The following is a 24,363-nucleotide window of genomic DNA, read 5'->3' on the forward strand; positions in this document are numbered from 1 at the left end:
AATTATGAAATATTTATGTTTAATATCTTTTATCTTGTTTTTATGTAATTTTACGAACACATAAAATTATTAATACACGTTCGCGTTCTCTGCCTTATTATAAAATTTATGTTTAATATTGTTTGTCTCATTTGTATTATATAACTACAACATTTTCATGATATAATATCTTATCGTGAATGAAATATTTTAATTAAGACGCATACGTTTCCTTAATATGAATTTATGAAACATAGTAACACAGTAAGGAATCTGCACTAAGGAATATTTAGTTTTCTTCTAGGCCAAAATTTTTGTTTTATTTCTAAATATCTTTGTATTTTTTAAGCCTTAGAATATTAAACATAATCTCAATCTGATAACAGACTTTAGAAGATTTACTTTATAAAAAGAAAGGACCAATCAATAAGTTAAAATATTTGTAAAAAATTTGATTATTATAAAATGTAGAAGTAAGGTAAAAAAGCGTATTACAAAAAAGATTTAACTAGCTTCCAAGTGTTAAATTAGTATTATTTCCACGTTGACTCTTAATCGCATCTATTCGATAATGCCACCATCTGGCCAAGGAATAGAAGGACAATGCTAAGTGGTGTTCATTGTCCCATTTTGTACTCATACAATATGTAAAACAATACGAGGTCCGGCAACAATTTCATTTTTTTCGTATTCTTTCATTACAGTGGCAATTAATGGATGCGAATTACGTTATCTGATTTCATCGACTTGTCAAGTACACACTATCCCGGAGATACTCAATTATGGGTCGTTGCATTTGTAGCTTTAAAATGTACATGTAAATTTATCTTACGTATTATTGCGAGTTCATAAAACAAATATTGACAATTCTCATCAACGATACCTGTACAAAAATCCATATACATGGAAGTGACAACGACGAATAAATAACTGCTGCATCTTGGCGAAGAATAAAACAGGAGGAACATAGATAACAAAGATAAAACGGATAAAACATAAGAAGTAAAATAATTTCATAAACAACATTTTATCGAACGATATAAACTAACGAGTGTGTACGATAATATATTTATAAAATAAAATATATGTTGACTTCCTTTTCTTCTTCTGTTTCTTCTTTCCTCCCATTTTCTTTAATTAATATAATATTACACATGTACTTATTAATTATATATATTATTGGATATATTATTGTATATACTATTGTATATACTACATGTGTGCTTAAACTTAAATTTAGATTGTAAGCAAGATATTGATTAATATTTTACATCATAATATGAAAAAGAATAATATCTCTATAATATCCCTAAAAAAGAATAATAAATCGCAGGAAATAACATTTCAATGTTTAATTCTCATATCTCGAGCGAACTGAATTAATATGAATTATGCAGATTAATATGAATAAAAAATTATTCAAACTGGTTTGGGAAATGACAGAAGTAATTGAAGATATTTTGTCTCAAATGCGGAGCACTTTCTTTAAGTTGATGTCGACAACCTCAGAGTTTATCTATATTTTGAAACGGTATCTTCGAGGTCTTCGACCATCGACAGGCATCCGCTTCTTTGCAACCTTCCGAGAATTCTCATTGTCCATCCTGCATGCAAATGCGTCGCCCGTATCTTTTTTCTTTTTTGTTTACACTTATCTCACGTACAGGATATTTTTACCTGGCGCGGTTGCTCCCCGTTGTATATAAAGTCGCGGGAGGATTCACTTGGGACGCTCACACCTGTCTTGTATCTCGAAACCGTCAAGTTCATTTCAGGCGGAAAAGAAAGCGATATCGATTAGTCTGCGGTTCAAAGTCGCCACGAGAAAGCGCAACTTTCTCGGTGGAACATTGGCCGCGAATCGATCGCGTTGGAAAATTCTGAAGCCTCGCTATATTTCTGTAAATTAAACATTTATAAATTGGAATACTGACAGAGCTGTTTTAAATCGCTTCGCCGTGCGTTAAAAGGATAGTCGTGTAACAAAGAAAAAATCGATAATGAAGGATTACGAGTGACTGAAAATTTCAGAATAACAAATGATCGAAGATATTGGGAGATTAAAAAAATTGGAATATCAGAGAACCGCGGAATCGAAGGATCGAGTCGAATCGATCAGATGTTGAATGTTTCTGAGACGCATGGATAATACCAGGGACAGTGTTTAAGATCCTATGATAAATTTCCCAAAGTTTGATAGGTTCTCTCTTCGTCTAATTGTCGAAATGAAGTCAAATTCCACGACGCCAGCTATTCTTCTACATCTTCTTTTTCTTCTTGGAAGTGTTTATGCCACTGACAATGAGAAGAAACGATACGATGGTTATAGATTGTACAAAGTTTTTGTGTCAGATACTACGGGTTTAGAGTTGTTAAGGAACATGTATGACGACGATGGTTACCATTTGTGGCATCCACCGACGATCAACAACACCGCGGAAGTGATGATCGCCCCGGCAAAGATCCAAGAATTCATGGAAAAAGTGAACACGTCGAAGCTTGAACCAGAATTGATGATGGACGACGTGCAAAAGTATATCGACGATGAGAATCCTCGTGGCAATGTAAGAGGTGGTTTCGACTGGCTCGGTTATCACCGATTGGATTCTGTAAGACATTATTTTGTATTATTTTACTCGATAAATAGAATTGAAATATTTTTAGAATATCGATCCATAACTTACGATTTAAATTTTCTATTCTTTCTTCTTCCGTCGGTTCAGTTAGCATTGTTTATTTCACAAGTAAAAATATTTCGATATTACCATAAGAATTATAATAAAATTTCGAAATAAAAAAATGGTATCAAAAATGGTATTGTGCTATTGTAAACGATAACGTACTACCAATATTACTACAATGTTTTGGTAATATCATACAACACTGTTGTCACTCTATTTCACTGTATTTTACTATCATGTTTTCCTGCAATATTATTATTATCCCACCGTACTATATTTTCGCATTAAATTATCACCGTCTTACCATTCCATCATACTAATCGTATTACTATACCGCAATACTACGTGCAATTTACTAAGTATAAACTTATCGAATTAATTTATCATCAGTTATTAAGAATATAAAGTAAACATCGATAAATATAAAAACAGGATTCAATCTTGTTATATAATTGAATGATTTAAATAAAGTAATTAATCTCATCGTTTGTCCTTTTATAAGGCAACGCATTATTGATCGAACAACTTCCTTTCAGATTTATAGCTGGCTAGATTCCCTCGTAACGCAGTATCCTAAGATAGTAAAACCAATAACCGGTGGAAGTAGCTACGAAGGCAGGAGTATCAGAGGAGTAAAGATTTCCTACAAGGAAGGAAATCCTGGTATATTTCTCGAAGGCGGAATACACGCCAGAGAATGGATATCACCCGCTGTCGTCACCTATATCCTCAACGAATTGATCCTTAGCGATGACTCTCGTGTCAGATATATGGCGGAGTCGTACGATTGGTATATTTTCCCTGTATTCAATCCTGATGGCTACGAGTACACTCATACTGTGGTAAGGACGCTTTAATAGTTTTCGTACAACGCAAACAATGTTTCACTAGAATTTGTAGATAATCGATTAATATCGTTGCGAATACAATTAAAGGAATAACGTCTAGTCAGAGAATTGTTCTTACTCGTTCAAAAGGAACACCAGGTATATCTTGAAGATCTTGTATAATACTTTTCTCTGTTACGCAGATCGTGCCCATTTTTCCAATTCTTTTTCCATAAACCTTCCATAAATACACGAACATCCTTGCTGAAATTATTACATAATAATTAACGGTGAAACACAACGAGATTCGGATTGGAAAGAAAACGAACGATTGTAAAATCAGAAATCAATCAATTGCAAACAGAAATCTAGAGAGTGGCATCGCTTTTTGTTAAAAGTCGATTCGTTATATTATCATTTTCTTATCGAGAATACTCGACGGTCAATTATAATTTTAAGAAAATTGATGTAGATAAATCTATCCAGATAGTGTACGTTTTTGCACCAAATCTAGGTTTCATTTACACGTTCCTTTCATTCGTAATGAAAACTATTTATGTTATCGACGAAGAAGATAAAGTAGGTATTCACAAACGCTTGACGCAAATCGCTATTTAAACGATACTTCTTACGATAAGATCGTCGAACATCTTCTTTGAAATATTTTCTTCTGCTATCGGCCCGTTATCTATAGAATTAAGCAAGAGTTTAGAATTAAGCAAGAGCTTCGATCAATTTTAGTTCTCTGCTTCTATTGTCTTTTTTTTTTTTTTTTATTAAAACAAACTTACGCTCGATAAAAGAATATACCTGCAAAGTATATTGTTTTCTGGCTATTTAGAATCGTCTATGGCGGAAGACTAGAAGACCTTCCGGAAGGGGTTGTTACGGAGCTGATCCGAACAGAAACTGGAATTTCCATTGGGCAGGTAACGATCTAATACAAATAAAATAAAATTATCGTTACATTGTCTAGTTAATCGATACCTACTTCACGATATTATCTCTAATTTATGAACGCTGATAAATTGTAAATGAACGTAGATACTAACAATAATTGAGCATATTAGAAATCAATTTAGATATTGGAAATATTGGGTTGGCAACTAAATGATAGCGGATTTTGTCGATACCACCTAATGACAAAATCCGCAATCACTTAGTTGCCGACCCAATAATATTTACATTCTTAATTCGAGATTATTTTATCGAGATAAAACACTCGCTGAAAGACAATCACTAGGAATTGAGCTATCTATATTTTACAAAGGAAATAAATATTTGTCCTTCTATATTATTGTACTATAGATTATTAGATAGCAGAGGAATAAGAGATTCTTCATTCTTATACCTATTTCTCAACTCAGAGAATTGATTGTAATTTTAATAAATATTAAAAAAAAAAATTCTTATACCTTTAACGCTAAAGATCGATTCAGTGGCTGGTTAATGAATCAATAACAATTAATATTTTCATTGATGAATAGAATCGACCGATTGAAACGAATAGAATTATCAATTTCTCTAACATCAACGAAAAATCAGCGTGTCCTTTGAGTTTCGTTTTAAATAATATCCCATTGTTCTTCGGAGATCGTTTTTCAAGTCCAGAAAGTATTCCCGGTGTAAAAATACCAAAGATCTCTTTATTATAGTTATTCGTATCTCGCACTTACTGCTGAAAAGCGACGCTTCTGTTACGTTGCTCCTACCAATATTTTAGAAGGTGGTACCAGCCGAAATCCATGCAGCGATATATACCCTGGTGACAAGGCATTCTCTGAAACAGAAACAAGAACCATGTCACGATATATCGACAGCATCCACGACAAAATATTCTCCTACGTAGCGTTCCACAGTTACAGTCAATTGTTGCTCATTCCTTACGGACATACCAACAAGAGGATCAGCAACTACAACGATCTCTTCCAAATTGGAAATTATTCCATAAATGCTTTGTTGAAGAGATATGGAACCCGATACAAAGTTGGCAATATCGTCGACATTATATGTAAGTACATTATTCGAATGAAGTTAAGATATCAGAGTATCGTGATAATAAAATTATAGATAAAATTGTAGATAATAATTATAATAATAATAAATAGCCGAGATAAAAATATTGAAATATTATAATTAAACATCGTTTGTGGCAAAATCAGTCGAAGGCAAAGTGAGGTAAAAACGCGTGAAATAGCGCGAAAGTAGAGTAAAATAAAATACGAGAAAATTTCTGGGCTTTCGTTTCGATCGACTTAAATTTTGTATTCCTTTCAGACGTTGCATCAGGAGGTTCGATGGATTGGGTGCGGGGCACCTATAACATTCCCGTTACATACACTTACGAACTTCGAGACACAGGAAGATACGGCTTTATTCTGCCGGCAAGTCAAATTATACCCACCGCGAAGGAAACCTTAGACTCCTTGGTCGTTATGTTCCAACAGGCTGCAAAACTTGGCTATGGCACATCCGCGAATAACAGCACGTAGCGTTGAATTCCTACGATTCCGTGATCGTTCAATCAGATCCTTTTTATACAACGTTCCATTCTGTAAAATAACAAACTGCTGTTCGATACTGTGCAACATCAAGGTCACTTAATTTTAGCTACAAATCGCACATACGTAAAGGACCGTAGAGAAATAAAATATATCGAATAGATCGTACAATTTTCGTTGTTAAATGGTAATAAAGGAAATAAATAATTTTGTATTACTTGCAGAGCGGAAAAGATGGTCAGTACGTAGAGCTCGTACGTCGATGAAACTTTGCTTGATTATAAACACTGTCTTCTGCACATTTTTCTTATCTATATCTTCGATATTGGTCTTAAAATACCTTTACAATCTTCAACGATCGTAGTAATCAATTGGTCCGTTTACGGTAATCAATTTACAATCGCTTACGATAATACGATTACTTAAACACAGCATTATAATTCACACGCGCTTCTTTAATCTATGCAATCGTTCGAGCCAGTCATTCGCAAGCGTTACGACGTAACAATTTCTAGCACGATCTCATCGCGAAACAATGTTAAACGATCGATGCAAAGATGCAAATTGAATGCAACTGTGACAAAACGATAATGACGCTCTATGTACTTGCTACGGGCGTAATCTAAGACTTATTTACTTAATAACTTCATTAACTGCTGTTGCGTATAGTATATAACGATACGTGTATACAATAATAATTTCTTAATATAATAATAATATATAATGATAATTTCTCTATCTATAGATTCTCTACTTTTCAAACAAAAGATCTCGTTTCCGTCCCTATTCAATGATACCATATTTACGTTCGAAAATATTCATTAGGTTTCTATCGATTTTCAATTTTAATTTTGGAATTTAATATCAGAATCGCAGTATAGGATTTTACAATTATATCCATTTAAACGATTAGAAGAAGAAAATAGAGATGAAACATACCCATCTTCGATTCGAAACTATAATCCTTCCACTTCGTTGAACGATTTTAACCGAGTTATTAAGATTCAAAACTGTGAAATTGTATGTATTATTGTTTTAAAAAGAAAATGTAAAGTAATAGAGATACCAAGCTCAGAAGCTTCAAGTATCCAGGAATTAAAAGTCTGTAACTGATTGTGAAACGACTTTGAATGATCTGTGTAAGATCTTTTAGATAAAGAAGCCCACTCGAAATAAATCCGATAAGGTGATCCAATAAGGTATTTAATTAATCTATGATATGATTTTCGAATACCGATCAGACAGAAATAATCATTGGTGTCGTGTGCAGGTAAAACGTTTAAATACAAGGATGGAAGTAACGGCAGCACAATTTCCTCTGGTGATCATACAGGGTAAGATCATTCGTCGTGTTTTCTCTTCTCTTTAATATTTCTGCTCTCTCTTATAACTTCGCTTTCTTTATTTTAATATTTAATTTTAACTTATAATAATATAATATATATTATATTATAAATATAATATAAATGTAATTATATTACATTATGAATACAATATAATATAAATACAATATATAAAAGAATATAAATTTCTTCTCTGTATTTATTCGAGCGTGAGAAATTTCATCATCGTTGAGTTTTCCTCGACGCTTTGTCGAGGGTAAGATCATTCGTCGTGTTTTCTCTTCTCTTTAATATTTCTGCTCTCTCTTATAACTTCGCTTTCTTTATTTTAATATTTAATTTTAACTTATAATAATATAATATATATTATATTATAAATATAATATAAATGTAATTATATTACATTATGAATACAATATAATATAAATACAATATATAAAAGAATATAAATTTCTTCTCTGTATTTATTCGAGCGTGAAAAATTTCGTCATCGTTGAGTTTTCCTCGACGCTTTGTCGAGGGTAAGATCATTCGTCGTGTTTTCTCTTCTCTTTAATATTTCTGCTCTCTCTTATAACTTCGCTTTCTTTATTCTAACTCAAATTCGATTTTTTTTTTCATTTTGATCGTTAATATTTAATTTTAACTTATAATAATATAATATATATATTATAAATATAATATAAATGTAATTATATTATATTATGAATATAATATAATATAAATACAATATATAAAAGAATATAAATTTCTTCTCTGTATTTATTCGAGCGTGAAAAATTTCGTCATCGTTGACTTTTCTTCAACGCTTTGTCGATCGTTAAGGTTTTCGTGGAATTTCTTTTGTACGTCCTTTACATTCTGTATGATAGTAATAGGTTCGATCTTGTCCATTTCTTAGGAAGAGTATCATGTGGAAATTAATTTTCGTGGCTTTGGTCGCTTTGGCGACAGCCGAGAAAGTAAGGTACGACAACTACAAAGTGTTCCGTGTCGTACCTCAGACTGAAGAACAGGTGGAAGTCATACGCAACTTGGAAGAAGTTTCTGACGCGGTATGCACATCTACCTTAATATGAATATCATTATACGTTCAAAGAATCGACTAAAATATACTTCTTTCCGTTAATTTATCATTAAACCGTAATAAATCAAACGTCTAGCCCCGAAAAATTCTTCGAAGAACGAGCCAAAGGCAAACTATAGCGATTCGATGAACTCGATCAATTTTCCGAATATTTTCCTCTATTTTCTACGTTATTATCGTTTTTTAAAATTCGATAATAAAAATAGGGACCACGGTGATTCGATCGATTTAGTCAATTTGCATATTTAATTCCCAAAATTACCATTCGTTTTTCTCAAAATAATTATTCGTATAATCGACGTGAAAAAACTCTGAAATGTACAGTTCTCTTTCTGGAAAGAGTCAAACGCCGTCCAGCACCCCGCGGACGTGATGGTTGCCCCACACAGAATCCCCGACTTCCACGAGACCATGAAGATATTCAACATCCCCTACGACGTCTACGTCAGCGACGTTCAAGCTTTGATCGACAATGAAATGCCACCAGCTCAACCTTTGGCTACGTTCGACTTGAACCGCTATCATACGCTCGATGAAATCTACGCTCATTTGGACGATCTGGCCAGAGCAAACCCCGGCAAGGTGCAAGTGATCGTCGGTGGAAAAACGTACGAGGGTCGTCAAATCAAAGGAGTGAAAGTGTCCTTCGGTAAGGCCAAACACGGAGTCGTGTTGGAGGCTGGAATCCACGCTAGAGAATGGATCGGACCGGCTACCATTCTGTACATGCTCAACGAGCTTTTGACCAACAAGAATGCCGATGTCAGAACACTCGCTGAATCTCACGACTGGTACATCTTCCCTGTCGCCAACCCTGACGGATACGTGTACACTCACACGACCGTAAGTAACTTGAGAAACTCGAGCACCTCTTAATATAACGCGAACTTATGTTAGTCGAAACGTAGAAAGTTCTAAATGCGGATCTTTCCTCTTTCAAAATGTTCTATTCTCACGACTGTTGATTTAGAAGAGCGGGACTTGTCCCATTGTCGATAAATTTTCTCTGTTTGATATTTTTGTATTAAATCGGATCTCTAACGATAAAATAAATATCGCTGGAATCGTGGCAAACAACTCACGTTGTACGATGACGAGTTCGATAACGATAGAATAATTCCAAGTATTAATTTTCCAAGATGAGAAATAGATGAAATTTCAATGTTATTAATAATAGTTTTCGATGTAATAAATTCGACGATGTTTGTATTTCAGAACCGTATGTGGAGAAAGACTCGCAAACCATACGGTGTCTTGTGCTACGGAAGTGATCCTAACAGGAACTGGGGATACAAATGGATGTGTAAGTTCTTGATATATAAATAAACCTTAAACGTTGAGATATGTAAAAATCATATAAGAAACATTCTCTCTTTATCCTACAGCTGGTGGTGCTAGCAACCAGCCATGCTCCGAAACTTACGCTGGAAGCTCTGCATTCTCCGATATTGAAACGAAAAGTCTATCGGAATATTTAACGTCAATCTCTAGCAAATTCTCTGCCTACGTTGCTTTCCACAGCTACTCTCAGCTTCTGATGTTCCCCTATGGCCACACCAAACAGCATTTGGAAAATTACGACGACTCTGTAAGTAGAGGCTTAATAAACTTATGTATTATTCCATTAGAGGTTATATCTTACAGCTTTTTCTTACCTTCTCCGTTTTTATACATCTATCATATATCGCGTTTCTTGCATAGAAAATAAAAATAATATATTCATAGTATACACGGCGGTTTCGTTTCGTAAACATTATATTCCCATCTTTCTTCGATTTAATTTTTCATTTATCGCATTTATCGCGCAGAAATTTCATCGACATCTCTGATTTTATCGCGCATATCTCGTTACTCAAAGAGTAATTGGTACTTCGCTTTACTTTACCGATAATAACGGTACCATTTTTTTTTTCGGTACCGATCTCGATCGATAAAATAACGAACGTGCTCTTTCAGCTGCAAATCGGCAAGAAAACGATCCAAGCTCTTGCTAAGCGCTACGGAACCAAATACCAGACCGGAAACATCGCCGAAACCATCTGTAAGTACACGTTTCGCTCATTTAAATACAATAGACGAAACAATGATAGCTAACTAATACATCACGCGACTGATAAACGAATCGATATGAAATAAAAGATAATTTTCTTCGACGTGGACGTGAAGTAGTAATTAAATATAAAATTAATACAAGTAAATTAATTAACCCGATAAGGCTTTTTCAATTGATTGATTGATAACGATATTTACCTTTATTTATTGCTACGTATCATTGTCTACTTCTAGATGTCGCGAGCGGAAGTTCAATGGATTGGGTGAAGGGAACATTCCACAAACCAGTCACCTTCACCTACGAATTACGTGACACTGGTCGCCATGGTTTCGTGCTTCCGGCTGATCAAATCGCCCCTACCGCATTGGAAACCCTGGACTCTTTAGTCGCTATGTTTAAGGAAGCTAAAGCTCGAGGATACGAATAAGCTACAGACTGCAGAATAAACTACGAACAAGATTGATCGATTTAAATAAACGAACGAAATAAAACAAATTATATATAACGAATATTTTTAAATTTTGTTTAATATATTTATATCGTTGTCTTTACTTCGTTTTCCTCGATTTTAACGCCGGATCTAACGCTTAAGACTCATGTACTCGAAGAGTAGAACAAAAGTGAGCGTAAAAATCACCATAACGTGATCCTACATCTAGCGGATCGCTGGAGATTTGTAACAAAAAAGCTGGTACAAGATCGAACTTGATCGTCAAATTCAATTATTACATTTTCTTCTATTCGTCGCGAGGATCAAAGCTCTCGATGGAAAAGTAGTCTGACTTGGAAAAAATTGTTTAAGTCTCGATTATCTCTAAACTGACTTTCTTCGCAATGTGTCTACATCTACAGCGAGAAAGTAAGCGAGAAAACGAGCTATCGACAAAGCAGCAGAAAGCTATGGATCGGCTATCAAAATGCTATCTTTCGAAACTTGGTGAGAAATAGCGAAGACCTCTCGTAGGAGGACGGGTTCCAAGGCAACGCGATTTGCCGCGGCTAGATTAACAATTTGGTAATCGAGAGTAAATATTGCAGCGTCTTGATCCATTATCGAAAAGTAGACCAGAGTAACAGCAGGTTATCGCTCTTGCTGGTATTTATACGCTAATGACATATCGCTTACATATCGCTGTGTAGCATTGATAGTAGCACAACGAATATAAACTCTTGGAGGAGAGAAGCTTCTTAAAATTTTGTAAAGAAATCTTCGGGAGTCATCTGAACGATGTCACGAGGCTGACTTCAACGCAAGATAAGCCACTTATGCCACTGTTCGCGAAAGCAATACAACTTCCCATCTCGTACGCGTTACATCCTGTACAATTTTATTCTTTCTCTTTCTCAACGAAGAATCACGGTGTTGCTTATTACGCTTACAACTACGATATTACTTATTATATGCTATACGTTATATGCTATATTGTATGCTACTACAGACATAGATTGAAAAGAAAATTTTTGGAATTATTTTATTCTTCCGTCGTCAATCATCAAGAAAACATATTAACTGCTATATATCTTACATTGTTCAAGTAAAAGATATTCTATTTGTACTGTTTTAAGTTCGTCTTCGTCATATCATTTCGTTATAATCGTCATAATCGTTTTAGGAGATTTGCGAATACACGCTAACCGTTGCCTACGCAATCCGTCGTCTAGCGGTAATTTAATGAATTACAATTGTTCTTGCTATATCTTTCAATTCTTTCTTCGAGATCTTTCCTGAGTGTGTATGTGGAAGACTTGGTAGAAATCGTACGCCACCACGCAGTTTACAATTATCCACCAGGTTACTAGCTACCATCTTTATCAATTCTTCCGCAGAAACCTGTAAATTAAATTATATATCGTATCTATATCATACACAAAGTAACGGCGATCGTTTCTTAGGTTTATATTATCTTTAGATTAAATTATGCTATTTAATCGTCGTTTTATTATGTCACTTCGATTTAAGGTCTCTTTGTATATTTACAAATTACCAACAATACTGATTAAGTTAAGAGAGTTAGTATATTAATATACCAACGTTAAAAGTAATAATAAATTACAAATTTAATTATTTATTATAGCAAATCAATATATCGATCTGTATGTACCTCCTTATTGGGTATTTTGCTGACGAAAGCAATAGGATGTTCGTCGTCTGTAGGATGAGGTATACCAACCACTGCCACTTCTAAGACTGCAGGATGAGATTGCAAAACATTTTCGATTTCGGTCGGCGTTATTTGGTGTCCCCTGTATTTCATAACTTCCTTCAATCTGTCCATGATGAAAACTTCTCCCTTCTCGTTATAATAAGCTAAGTCACCCGTGTGTACCCATCCTAAAAATAGAACGTTAATCTATTAAATTACCGAATCATCCTTATGTTTTATCGTTACTTAATTATCTCAATCTTTGCGTTACTATCATACTTTCCCAACATTTCATTTATCTTAAACCACAAGTAAACTATCTAGAGAATGGTTAGACCTATTTAGAATTTCGATGATAAAATTAACAATTGCAAATTGCGATATTTACCATCCTCGTCGATGGTATTTTTGGTAGCTTCGGGATTTTTTAAATATCCTGTCATGATCGACGCCGTTTTCGCGCAGAGTTCGCCATGCTCATTTGGACCAAGTGCCTCTCCTGTTGCAATATCTATGACTTTCACCTCGCAATTTGAACTTACCACGCCACAAGATCCGCTTGTGGTACCCGGTAATTGTGCTGCACACAGGCCTCCAAGCTCTGTCATACCTAAAAGAAAAAAAGAATAAGTTAATTCTTACGCAATTCCGTGTACCAACGCGTTAGTCGACCATTTAATCTCCTTATCTCAGACGAGAAGGTAGATATCGTATAAAATTTCAGTTTCTCGTGTAGTTTCTTTTCTACTTACCATACGCTTGCATAACGAACGTATTCGGGAAGTGATTCTGTAATAAATCTTGAGATTCTTGTTTCATCGTAGCACCACCGGTGAAAAGGATTTTCAAACTACTGAGATCATAATCGTGCAGATGAGTGTATCGGGCTAACCGATTTGCCATACTGGTGCTCAGCATTAACCACGTGACCTGAAAAAAATGATGATCAGTGAATAAAGAAGAATAATTGGAGTTGCGCTTTCACATAAAGGTCGGATGAAGCTTTTATGCTCAATCACTGCAGGTATCATATACATTAGCTTCCCAAATATGTGAAACAACGACGACGAGGGATTGTCCATCGTCTTGTTGGCAATAATGTGACTTGTGGCAGTGAGGGAAATGAAATATCAAGTATTCGTATTTTCTGAAGCTATTGATAATTTTAATAGATTTTTATATAATTACTGAGAAGACACTTTTTCACTAAACGCGATATATACAGGGTGGTACAAGCGGAAAAGAGGTGATTCTACGCGAAAAAAGAAGTCGAAAATATAGAATAAAATTTTTTTTTAATTCTTTTTTTCTCTTTTTTTTTTAATTTTTCCATCGAGACAACGATCTACAGTGAGATTCGTTATAACGTACAGCACGCGTACCGGGCGAAAATTCAAAGTCGATTTTCTCGAAAACAAAGCCTCGAACGAAAAATTTTTATTGTATATTTTCGATTTCTTTTTTCACGTAGAATCACCCCCTTTCCGCTTGTCCCACCGGTTACCAACCACCCTGTATATCGCCGTGTTTCTATTTTACGATCACAAGAATCAACCGAAGTAGATTAAAATGCGATAAAATTCTAAATAAACTTAATTCTTTGTAAATAAAGTGGATCGTAGATAAATCGAGCGAAATTTCTTCGTTGAGATCATTTTTGTTCGAATTTCTATTTTCACTCGGAAAACTAACAAACGACTGACTCGTTGAACGACTTACTATCGTAGAGACACTGACAAGTATCCTAAAATTTTTCCAAAACCGATAGAACGATAGAAAAATTAAGCTTGAAGAGAAACTATGCATTTGAGATTCGATTATCATTTATTTTACCGCTTGTTGTTTGAAAAAAACAAGCGCGTTAAATAATAAAAACATACCTTTCTATTAATATTATTCTAATAATATTCTATTAATATTTATCTCGGCATCTTCAAAATCAAAGTGATTATGTAGAAGAATCGATTGCGACAATCCCGAAATATTTGAACAAGGTCATCATTCCGAACAACTCTATCATATATACTTTATTCTTACTATATATTACTTTCATATATACTAATATTCTATTATTATTTATCTCGGCATGTTCAAAATCAAAGTGATTATGTAGAAGAATCGATTACGGCAATCCCGAAATATCTGAACAAGGTCATCATTCCGAACAACTCTATCATATATACTTTATTCTTACTATATATTACTTTCATATATACTAATATTCTATTATTATTTATCTCGGCATGTTCAAAATCAAAGTGATTATGTAGAAGAATCGATTACGGCAATCCCGAAATATCTGAACAAGGTCATCATTCCGAACAATTCTTTCATACATACTTTATTTGCCGAGTACAGTTTCCTACGATTTACAACCCATTAATTTGTCTCTTTTTCTTTACATTAGGTTATATCATAGGAACGTGATCCTCCTTAGAAAACTATTCGCGATGTTTACGAACAATGAACGTGACAATGAATATTCATGAGTCAAATGTAACAAAAAAATGTGAATATCTGAGGATTTAAAATCAAGCGGTGTATAGGATAAAGTTGTTCAGAGCGACGACCTCGACAAGATATTTTAAGGTGATCGAAATCGATGAGGAACTCGCACTTCCAAATAATTAGCAACACCTAAACAAAACGATTAATTGGTTAATATCGTCGTAAAAAGATACGTAGAACGATGATTAATCATCGATGCTTGAACATCAACGATGTTCAACTATCAATACGTATTATCGTACCTTAAACTTTTCGATAATTTCGCAGGTAGCTTTCCCGTCGAACTCCGGCCCGATGATCTTCTTGGTGCTAGAAACGATGCTTTTAAGACTAAGTACCGATCCACTGATCCAGTACAAAGAACTGAACCACATTGTGACGTGTTCAGTGAGCGAGAAACTTGTCTTCGAGTCCAATGCATTTAGAAGTGCCTTGTGCGAAATCTGTACGCCCTTCGGCATACCCGTTGTTCCAGACGAGAAAAGAATCAAACCCGTGTGACTGGGATCGTTGATCTCTCTGCATCGAAAATTCTTCACTGCCGACTCGGTATGCCCTTTCAGCGTTTCGGAAAACAGCGTCGTACCAGGATAGTAGCCGAAGCAGACCATTTTCAGATGATACAGCTCGATCTTCGCAGCCTCCGATATGACCGCCACCGATTTCTCATTCGCGAAGATCACTTTCGGTTGCGATAATGCGAGAAAGTAACGTGCAAGTTCTACGAAGTTGTAATAATCGATTAATCATCGTGTGCAATCGTGTAATCTTTTTAACATGCAAAGCAATCGGTTAAATGAAAAAAAAGGTATTTACCGGATATGCAGCTATTAAATAAAAAGTGAAAACATGAATAGAGTATATTCGGAAACCAAACTGATCGGCAAGCTTTTGTAAATTTCTCAATTTTATCGTAAATTGCGTTAATACCTCTATTTGTCGAAACACGAACACGCCTTACTTTCACGACTTATTTATCTCAAGCACATTGCAAACGCTTATTTATCTACAAGTCACAATCGAATCTTTAGATCTTTACGTCAATGTGACTTCTGATCGATAATGGGTTCTCCTGGTATAACCTCTTCTATCTTTTATGTAATAGCTGCTCCATAAGAGAACGTTGATCGAATGTACGCGGGAAAATGTACAAGTTTATTTTTATTGGTCTTTTATCTTTTACGTTGCATATATCTCAATTAAAGAAGAGACTGATCCAAATAGACTTAGAACGCTTTGGCAACAGCGATGACAAACTCACAATGTTTTCTAAGAAACGATTAATAGCTATTTGATTGTTACGATGTTCCAACTTAATTAATACCATTCTGCACGTCATCGTACTACAAACCGTTTATTCAGCGTTTTGTAGAAACCTCCTAATGACTGAGAATTAAATAATTTAGAAGCTTGGAAAAATTGCTTTAAAGAATTTGTTCGCATTTACAAGAGCCGAAAAATTCGGTCAATAATTTAATGCAAAGAATAAAAAGAAATACCGCAGATGTATACTGGATATAGGTATGTTATAGGTATACGTATAACATATATATGTAAACTCTCTAAGAGTTCAAATGCGAACGTTTGTACGACCGTCTCTCGACGCACGACTTCTTTTGTTTCACGGACAGAGCGACTTTCTTTGTTTTACGAAGAGCCATTTTGAGAGACACGCATTTCCCAAACGTACGGACAGAGATCAACATCGGAGATAGACAAGATCACAGAAGAAAGAGTAATTATTTAAAACATCGAAGACTGACGGAGAAAGATCGATAGCTCAGGACGTCGTAAATCGATTCTCGATTTTCAGGTAGACATTGCACAGAACTTGTTATTAATTGGTTGTTGTTTATTTAATTAGTACTGTTATTAATTGTTGTTTACTTCTGTATTTCATTTAAGTATTTTCACAATAAACTCGATTTTCAGATTTTCAGAATCGATCCCTGAATTATCCTAGAATTGAACCTTATATATATGTATGCACATAAGCATATAGGTTATGGCATGTAGGTTACGATTGATTGCAATATCAAATAAAAAGGCAATTTTGGTAACACAAGATTGGCTAACAACGTACTAATTTTAAAAATTATTACCTTGTGAAAAATAGGAAATTCGACTTATAATTCGACTATAGTAAAGTAACGATAGTACATTTACTGTAACCTATACGTATAATACATGTAAAGTATATACGTATGATCTGTCATCTGCTTGCATAATAGCTCGAGTGGCCAGTTGTTATTATAGTGTTTCTTCTATCAGTTTCAGGAAATGTCTTAGTCAGATAAATCCATATTTATTACGGACATGCATTTTTTGCCTTGAAGTATCGTTGATTCCATACATCCGCATGTTAGTGTAATTTTTCATTTGCAATGAATAACAGCATGACTTCTATTTTGTTGGCTATGACCAAAGTTCGTAAAATTGTTATAAGTCCGGCATTAGAAATTCGCATTAAAAGACAGCTTATTGAAATATCTATAAAAGTATCTTTCAAAGTATAAATACCCTACATATATATATATATATATATATATATATATAAACATAATATTTAAACATTTGTGAATATATATATATACTATATTAGAATATATATATATATTTAAATATTATGCATAAATATATATGTAAATATTGTATCCAAAAATTGTGACGACAATTTCGTTTCCAAAAGAAATTCCAATTATTACTTGCCTTAATTTTAGGTCGTTGCGTTATTTAAAGGAATACTTCCTTTTCAGCAGTGTCATAAAACCGATTTTCAACTTCTGCGAAGGACATGGTGCATACTTAATAACTTCTCATTTATATTCATTTATGTTCAAAACTTGTCAAACATCTACTTAGAATAACGAACAATACAGAATACAAATTATGCATAAAACATGTTTCGAATGCAGGTATTAGTTACATACAAACACGATAAGAGCAAGTTTTCTACGAAAACTTAGATATCGTTAACGATATTATACAAAAATTAAACGTTCTTGTCTTATCGTGCATACGTTATATACGCGTATAAAATCCTGATAAGAATCGAAGGAAGGAAGATCGTGTAAAAATATTTTGTCGTAATTGTAACGACACTCGATCGGATGATATCCACGCCAGACCCATTAGGTGAATTCTTGTAATTTTCAAAACTTACGAATGTTCATCGCGTAGTCCCATGCATTGACAATAGCACCGAGATAGAGCGCAGCAACGTAAGGAACTATGGAATCCAGATGATTATGCGAAGAAATTGCGACGATGTCACCTTTTCCCACCCCGTGCCTTTGCAGCCACAGTGCACATTTTATCGTACGATCCGCGATATCCCCAAAAGTATCTTCGACTCCTGAAATCGCGTCTACCTGAAAAATTCGTTTGATTAACGAGAACGGTGATCTAAATTAGCGCCTTCAAGGGCGAAAGTTGGGGAAAGCTGATGTAGAAAAGGGTTGGATCGTGTAGCTTGGCGGAGTAAATTATCGATTAAACAAAATATAAAAAATTATAAAATATAAAATTCTATGAAAAATGAGCCATATATCCGAAAGTCGTACTCTAGAATTCTTTTGCACGATAATTTGTGAACTAACAATAACGATATTAATATTATCAGCGAATCGACGAATTCCACGTTGCAGGAAATAGACGTCCTTTTTTATAATTTTATGTTATGTGATAGGATATCTTTGTACTTCGTACGATTACAAATCTTTAAAATTAATAAAGATCTTTAATTGATAAATCTTAAAGATCTGCAATCTATAAATTTCTATCAATAAGAGTATATAGATAAATTAATACAAATATCATTTTATATACCACGTACTATGTGCGAACGACGATCAACAACGCGAACACTTTGAACAGTTTTCAATCCGATTTCATTTCTGCCTAGCAATACGTATGCAAAATATTTGAAATTATTGGAATGTCGAGAATACGATTTCGTTTGAATCGAAACGCTATTATTTGGTTTCACGTCAATTTGATATTTCTGATAATCAATGCGATAGAAAGAATCTCTCATCGCGAATTGAACTCCAACGCCCATATAAAATGTTTAGTAAACAGATGGGCAATCTTACATTCATAGTTATCTTTCTACTGTGAAATTACGATAATAATAGGTATCTGTTTATTTTATTTTCCCTGCTACTTACATTCCAATAATTGCTTCAAATATACATCTAAATATACATAAATATATTTTTAAACGGAATGATACTAAATCATTGAATTTTGATTGTTATAAATATTCATCTTCGGACGAAGAACGGTGAACGCTTTGTTGTTTCTTGTTTCCACGTGAATAATTCTTTCGCACTTCGATCTTGCTTGATTCCAAAATCCAATCCATTAATCAGTTGACTTTTTCATTAATTATTTCGAAAATTGTTCAATATCGCAAAAAAAAAGAAGATGAAATACAACGAATTAGGTGACTTCGATCGCTATCCTACTCACACGCGTGGGTTCATTTTTTAAATCTTTCTCATCGTTTCTCGCGAAGTGATACTTTCTGTTCCTTGGGGGACATTCTTAAATCTTCTGCGATGAATTTTTCAATATAAATTCCAAGCAACGCCAAAATAGTTACTTTTTTATATAGTTCATCGAATCTCCAGCTGGACAAATTGTAAAGTACAAATTAAATAAATAGAAAAAAACTTTTTGATACTCTCCATTAATGTCGCCACCTCTCAACCAGATGGCGAACCAGACCAGTTAAATCGTAACTGTTCGATTATGATCGCGAACCTTGGACGATACTAACGCCCATGATGGAGGATTCATCGAAGAGTTCTACCGCGACTGTGATTTTGAATGTTTATTTGAGGAGTTCTACTATGATTGCGATGTTGAAGTAAGCTTGAAGCGTGACTTGAAGCGTCTATATGATGTTACTGTACGATTTGATTTACGAAGCGTGATGTGCGTGGGATGTAGAGGATGTGTAGCGTAACTCGTTTGCGATCTCATATCCGGTGGTCTTTCGTCGAGTTCTAATTTGAGATCGAAGTTTATGACATGGTTTGCTATCGAGAGGACTCGTCGAGCGCTTAAAACTGCCAACTGAGTCGTCGACGTGATCCGAGTTACAAACTTTGTAACGAGCAATATGTGAAATTCCAAATTCTCGAAAGTAGCAGACGTGCTGTTCCTGTCGTAAAGTTGGGCTGATAATCTTATAGGCTCGACAATTAATAAGCACCCTGTAATTTGTGTGGCGGCACTCGACCACGGAACTTTCCAACGGCTTCGCGACACAAAGCGCTATACCTTCAAAGCGTAAGACCGACAGGCCTAATATGCCGTCGATATCTCTACGGTTTCACCGAATATTCGAAAGAATGCACACGTGGCAACGGAGCATACGTAGTGGGGATATCGAGGGGCAACAAAGAAAAGAATCTGTTTGGTTTCGACCAAAGATTCATTTTCTGTCCCGAGTTGCGAAGTGCGAAAGGTTAAGCGTCATAACGAAGCAAACACAATTAGAGAAACGGATTATTGACGTTAATAATCGTTAATCGTTATGTGTTCTTAATTGTTAATAGTTTAATAAACTTTATTGTTGAACATCAAGAGCATTTCTTGTGGGCACCTTCACCAACGATCACCTCATTTGTACATGTGTTTTTAGATTGGTTTCAAGCTTGACCACTACAATCGCGATAGTCGAGTCTCATAATAAGAGTGTCATAAAATTTTAAAATGTTTGTAATACGCGTAACGTATACTTATATAAGATTTTTCTTTTCTTTTAATTTCTGCTGTACAATTTGTCCAGCTGGATATTTGGTAAATTTTTCTAACTTTATTTCTAAATAACATGCGGATGTCTACCACCACGAGATGTTTAGTGTGTAATATTGTGTGAGTTGATACGACAGATCTCTTAGCAAAAAATAAGAGAAGTGGCGTAAAATCTTTCAGTGTATACATTGCGCATGCTTTTATGAGAAAGCATACCGAAGTGTACGTTGAACTGTATGGAATATATATTGAACATGAACACATTGTAATATATACGTATGTGTACTCGTACGATAACGTCTTATTAATGAAAACGCCTCGTATAATTAAAATTGGATTTTGAAATCAAGTTTATTCAGGCTTCCTCTGCTTGTTTTAACGAGTACTATATATGCTGCTGAACATTGTTCCCAACTTTTATATTAGGTTGTCCCAAAAGTTTCTTCCGTTCGATAAGGAAATAATAGATGTACAACATTTTGTGTTTTATATTATTTCATTGAATCATGTATGATCGTTTTTGTTCTATTATTAGAAAATGTATGTAATTACTAAGAAATAAAACAAAACACTAGTAATAGAACGAAATGGATCATAGGTAATTCCATAAAATAATATAAAACAAAAAATGTTGTGCATTTATTGTTTACTTGTAAAACGTACAAAGCATAGAGACTTGAATCGTGTCAATGATGAGTACGTGAAACGCACACACGATCTTTCAACTTTCTTCTATAGCCTCGCTAATCTCGTTTCGTAATAATACATTGCTTCCTAGTTGAGAATGGAAAGAAATCATATTGTAAACAATAGTAGTGAGAAACCATCTATCTGATTTTTAATGTTTGACGTACATAATAGATAGCGCTATCGTTGCTTGGGCTATGTAGGCTATCCTACGTAACTAGGACAATAAATGACTAGGCAATAGGTCCGAATTGGAGATAGAAAATTAGGAGATAGAAAACAATTCTTTTAGGCAAAATTAAATACTTTCGAATGATACATGATCCGGTATAATGGCAGAGTCTTGATTATACGGCGTGACGTCACCGAACCTATATTAGATAATCGAAGACTCGAAGAATAAGAGTCCGTGCGTGTTAGTAAATCACGCGATAGAATCATAAAAAAAAAATATTTTAACATAATAATCGATATTTTATGCTTTATGATTAAACTGTCGAAAAACATGAAATTATCGTAAAGTTCAAAGCATCTCGGATAATACGATTCGGTTAATCAGGATTGGCATAACCAAGACTCCGTTGCATTACATATATCCACTTTAGAAGTGACAATATTTTCAAGATTTTAAGGCTGTCTCTACTCTTTTAAAATAGACTTGTGAAACTTTTTTTATGCAACGATCCATGGATTCTTTTATTCCTTACGCAAAAGTACTAGGATATCTGTATGTGAAAATGTTTAGTTTGAAAGATATCTCGATTCTAATCTCATCGAACTGGGTCTACGAAAGGCAAGAGAAACATAATTCTAAAAATGCTTTCTTGTACTCGCTTATCTTTCATACGATATGTTTATCAATGTTAAAATTAACAAAATATCATTCGTACGATGCATTGAACGGAATATCATTCGTTTATAGAAACAAAACATTTTCCTCGCACACATTCGCAAATGTGTCTCGCGAATTGACTTTTATCGTTCGCATTTGCTTGATTCTAGATACATATGTATATGTATAGTTCTGTTGGAAAAAACGAAGGTGATTTAAAATTTTCAAAACGTCACTACTTTCCAAGCGAACACCTAGATCATACGTCGTTCGAAATTTAACATAGTTTAATTTTGCCTGACGAAATTCCTCTCTATATACTGTCGTGTTCAGAGCTTCAGCCATGAGCAGAAAAAAACAGAAAGTATTTAAATGAAGGCAAAGTCTTTGTGCTCTGCAACGAGCCACATGGATTGTATCGAGCCCGCAAAATTCTTTGAACGTCGTGATGTTTTATCGAAAATATTTATTTCAAGCTGCTATATAAAAGCTCCAACAGAAACAGTTACGAAAAAACTAAATCGCAGACTATAACTATCCCAATTACGCTTCTTGTATCAGCTGTCGATTCTACATTATATAATAATTTTTTTTAATTCTATGTCAGTTCCGAAACATTTAAGTTCTTCGTGACAGTTAATAAAAGACCCTTCGTAACTGTTTCAAGAACAGGACACCGATACGGTAAGAGTTTCCAAGCCAAGTTGCGTGACCAATTAGACCAAAGTAATTCATCGGTCTACATAGTAGATGACAGAACGATTGCACAACTACCAATCGACTAAACGAACAATACCAGAAATCGGTTTATCGTCGTTTATTTTTCCTTAATCGTATCAAGGTAAAATTCATCGATACGTACCTGACCAATAATATCCGGATTATTCTTCAAACTGTCAAACAACAATTCGCCAACACTGGTATATTGACTATCGAGCGATATCACTTTTCCCTTCATTACTTTGTTTTCGATCCTGAACAGTGGCTCGGTCTAACAACAATAATGCGACGAAAGTATCATAATGTTAGTATCTTCTGTGTTACGTTAAAACGAAGCAAATAATACTTGCGAATTGTATTCGCCAAACGTCTTACGTTATTGTTTGCTGGTTCTTCACTGACGACCATATTGACGATTGTCTTTTTAGAAGAAAATAAGTAATTTTCCCAAATAACAAAATTTTTCTTATAATATTATCGAACAACTTTTTTATAGATTTATGGATCGATGCAACGGAACGTCAGATACATCTGACGGTGATCGTCCAGCGACTAGATAAAAATCCTACGATGACAGGCTTTTTCTTTATGTGCAAGCCCCCCCTCGACGGGCTTTACACACACTGAAACTCGCTTACGGTTGTAGTTTATGATTAGCCTGCCTATGATTGGTCTCCTGTAATCTTAATAATACCTTTGTTAATGACTTGTATTTTGAATTTGAAATTCGTGTATGTTCTTGATTACGTAATGACAATTTTCTATGTTTTCCGTTTCGTATCTATACGTTCTTATTGCTTGCTCACATCCCTTCTGTCTGTGTGTATAGAAAGCATTTCACATTTCTCTCTTTTATTTAATATTTTTGTATTTTTATACGTTACTAGCGAAACTGGGTACCGTTATCTTCAGCAAGGCAGGTTCAATTCAAACGAGTAATAAGCGAGAACTTCAAAAAGTAGCAGATTCAATCTCTTGCCGTATCTCTTCAATTTCTAGTCTTGGAAAAAATGTAAATGTTTCCAATCTATTCATCTTCTGTATCATAGACTCTCACGCTCGTTGCATCGTAATCTGTATTTCCTATATCGATTGCCTGCTATATCTCTTTATCGATATTTCCAATGGTATATGTGTCTTTTTATGATATTTTTATTTTGCCTTCGCTTATAGAATGTATCAACAAGGTTTGACTCGAGAAATCTGGGACGACTTCTTTTATATCATTTAATTTG

At 34.4% G+C, this 24,363-nt stretch overlaps 3 protein-coding genes and 1 long non-coding RNA gene across 7 annotated transcripts; 2 read left to right on the top strand and 2 right to left on the bottom strand.

The window, feature by feature from the left end:
- Positions 1 to 1,664: 1,664 nt before the first annotated feature.
- Positions 1,665 to 6,267, bottom strand: LOC105681466. 3 transcript variants are annotated; one of them, XR_004462618.1, is made up of 8 exons: positions 6,124 to 6,267; positions 5,892 to 6,039; positions 4,903 to 5,267; positions 4,673 to 4,838; positions 4,279 to 4,424; positions 3,983 to 4,175; positions 3,627 to 3,751; positions 1,665 to 1,878 (listed from the first exon to the last, which is right to left on the bottom strand). It is a non-coding gene; the product is annotated as an uncharacterized LOC105681466 (long non-coding RNA). The 3 variants fall into 3 exon arrangements; XR_004462617.1 differs by lacking the exon at positions 1,665 to 1,878 and adding an exon at positions 3,431 to 3,547; XR_002947583.2 differs by lacking the exon at positions 1,665 to 1,878 and adding an exon at positions 3,431 to 3,547 and having other exon boundaries at positions 5,833 to 6,039.
- LOC100743762 (zinc carboxypeptidase-like) lies at positions 2,048 to 6,214 on the top strand. Of its 2 annotated transcripts, none has more exons than XM_033323407.1 (5): positions 2,048 to 2,588; positions 3,197 to 3,502; positions 4,329 to 4,416; positions 5,211 to 5,550; positions 5,594 to 5,650. In XM_033323407.1, exons 1-5 carry the CDS (start codon positions 2,154 to 2,156, stop codon positions 5,625 to 5,627), a joined length of 1,203 nt encoding a protein of 400 aa, XP_033179298.1. In that variant the 5' UTR covers positions 2,048 to 2,153; the 3' UTR covers positions 5,628 to 5,650. The 2 variants fall into 2 exon arrangements, with proteins under 2 accessions (XP_033179298.1, XP_033179297.1); XM_033323406.1 differs by lacking the exon at positions 5,594 to 5,650 and adding an exon at positions 5,765 to 6,214 and having other exon boundaries at positions 2,063 to 2,588; positions 5,211 to 5,498.
- A 948-nt stretch (positions 6,268 to 7,215) lies between the features above and the next one.
- On the top strand, positions 7,216 to 11,022 carry LOC100743877 (zinc carboxypeptidase). The gene is made up of 7 exons (XM_012391182.3): positions 7,216 to 7,322; positions 8,233 to 8,386; positions 8,743 to 9,259; positions 9,632 to 9,721; positions 9,804 to 10,006; positions 10,375 to 10,459; positions 10,705 to 11,022. Exons 2-7 carry the CDS (start codon positions 8,243 to 8,245, stop codon positions 10,896 to 10,898), a joined length of 1,233 nt encoding a protein of 410 aa, XP_012246605.1. The 5' UTR covers positions 7,216 to 7,322; positions 8,233 to 8,242; the 3' UTR covers positions 10,899 to 11,022.
- Positions 11,023 to 11,924: 902 nt separating this feature from the next.
- Positions 11,925 to 23,700, bottom strand: LOC100744947 (4-coumarate--CoA ligase 1). Its single transcript, XM_003493113.4, has 8 exons — positions 23,504 to 23,700; positions 23,271 to 23,399; positions 18,287 to 18,494; positions 15,366 to 15,844; positions 13,368 to 13,545; positions 13,004 to 13,225; positions 12,574 to 12,803; positions 11,925 to 12,302 (listed from the first exon to the last, which is right to left on the bottom strand). Exons 1-8 carry the CDS (start codon positions 23,534 to 23,536, stop codon positions 12,141 to 12,143), a joined length of 1,641 nt encoding a protein of 546 aa, XP_003493161.1. The 5' UTR covers positions 23,537 to 23,700; the 3' UTR covers positions 11,925 to 12,140.
- Positions 23,701 to 24,363: the final 663 nt, after the last annotated feature.

Source organism: Bombus impatiens, unplaced genomic scaffold, assembly GCF_000188095.3.
Source record: "Bombus impatiens unplaced genomic scaffold, BIMP_2.2 scf_0967, whole genome shotgun sequence".
Classification (NCBI taxonomy): Eukaryota; Metazoa; Arthropoda; class Insecta; order Hymenoptera; family Apidae; genus Bombus; species Bombus impatiens.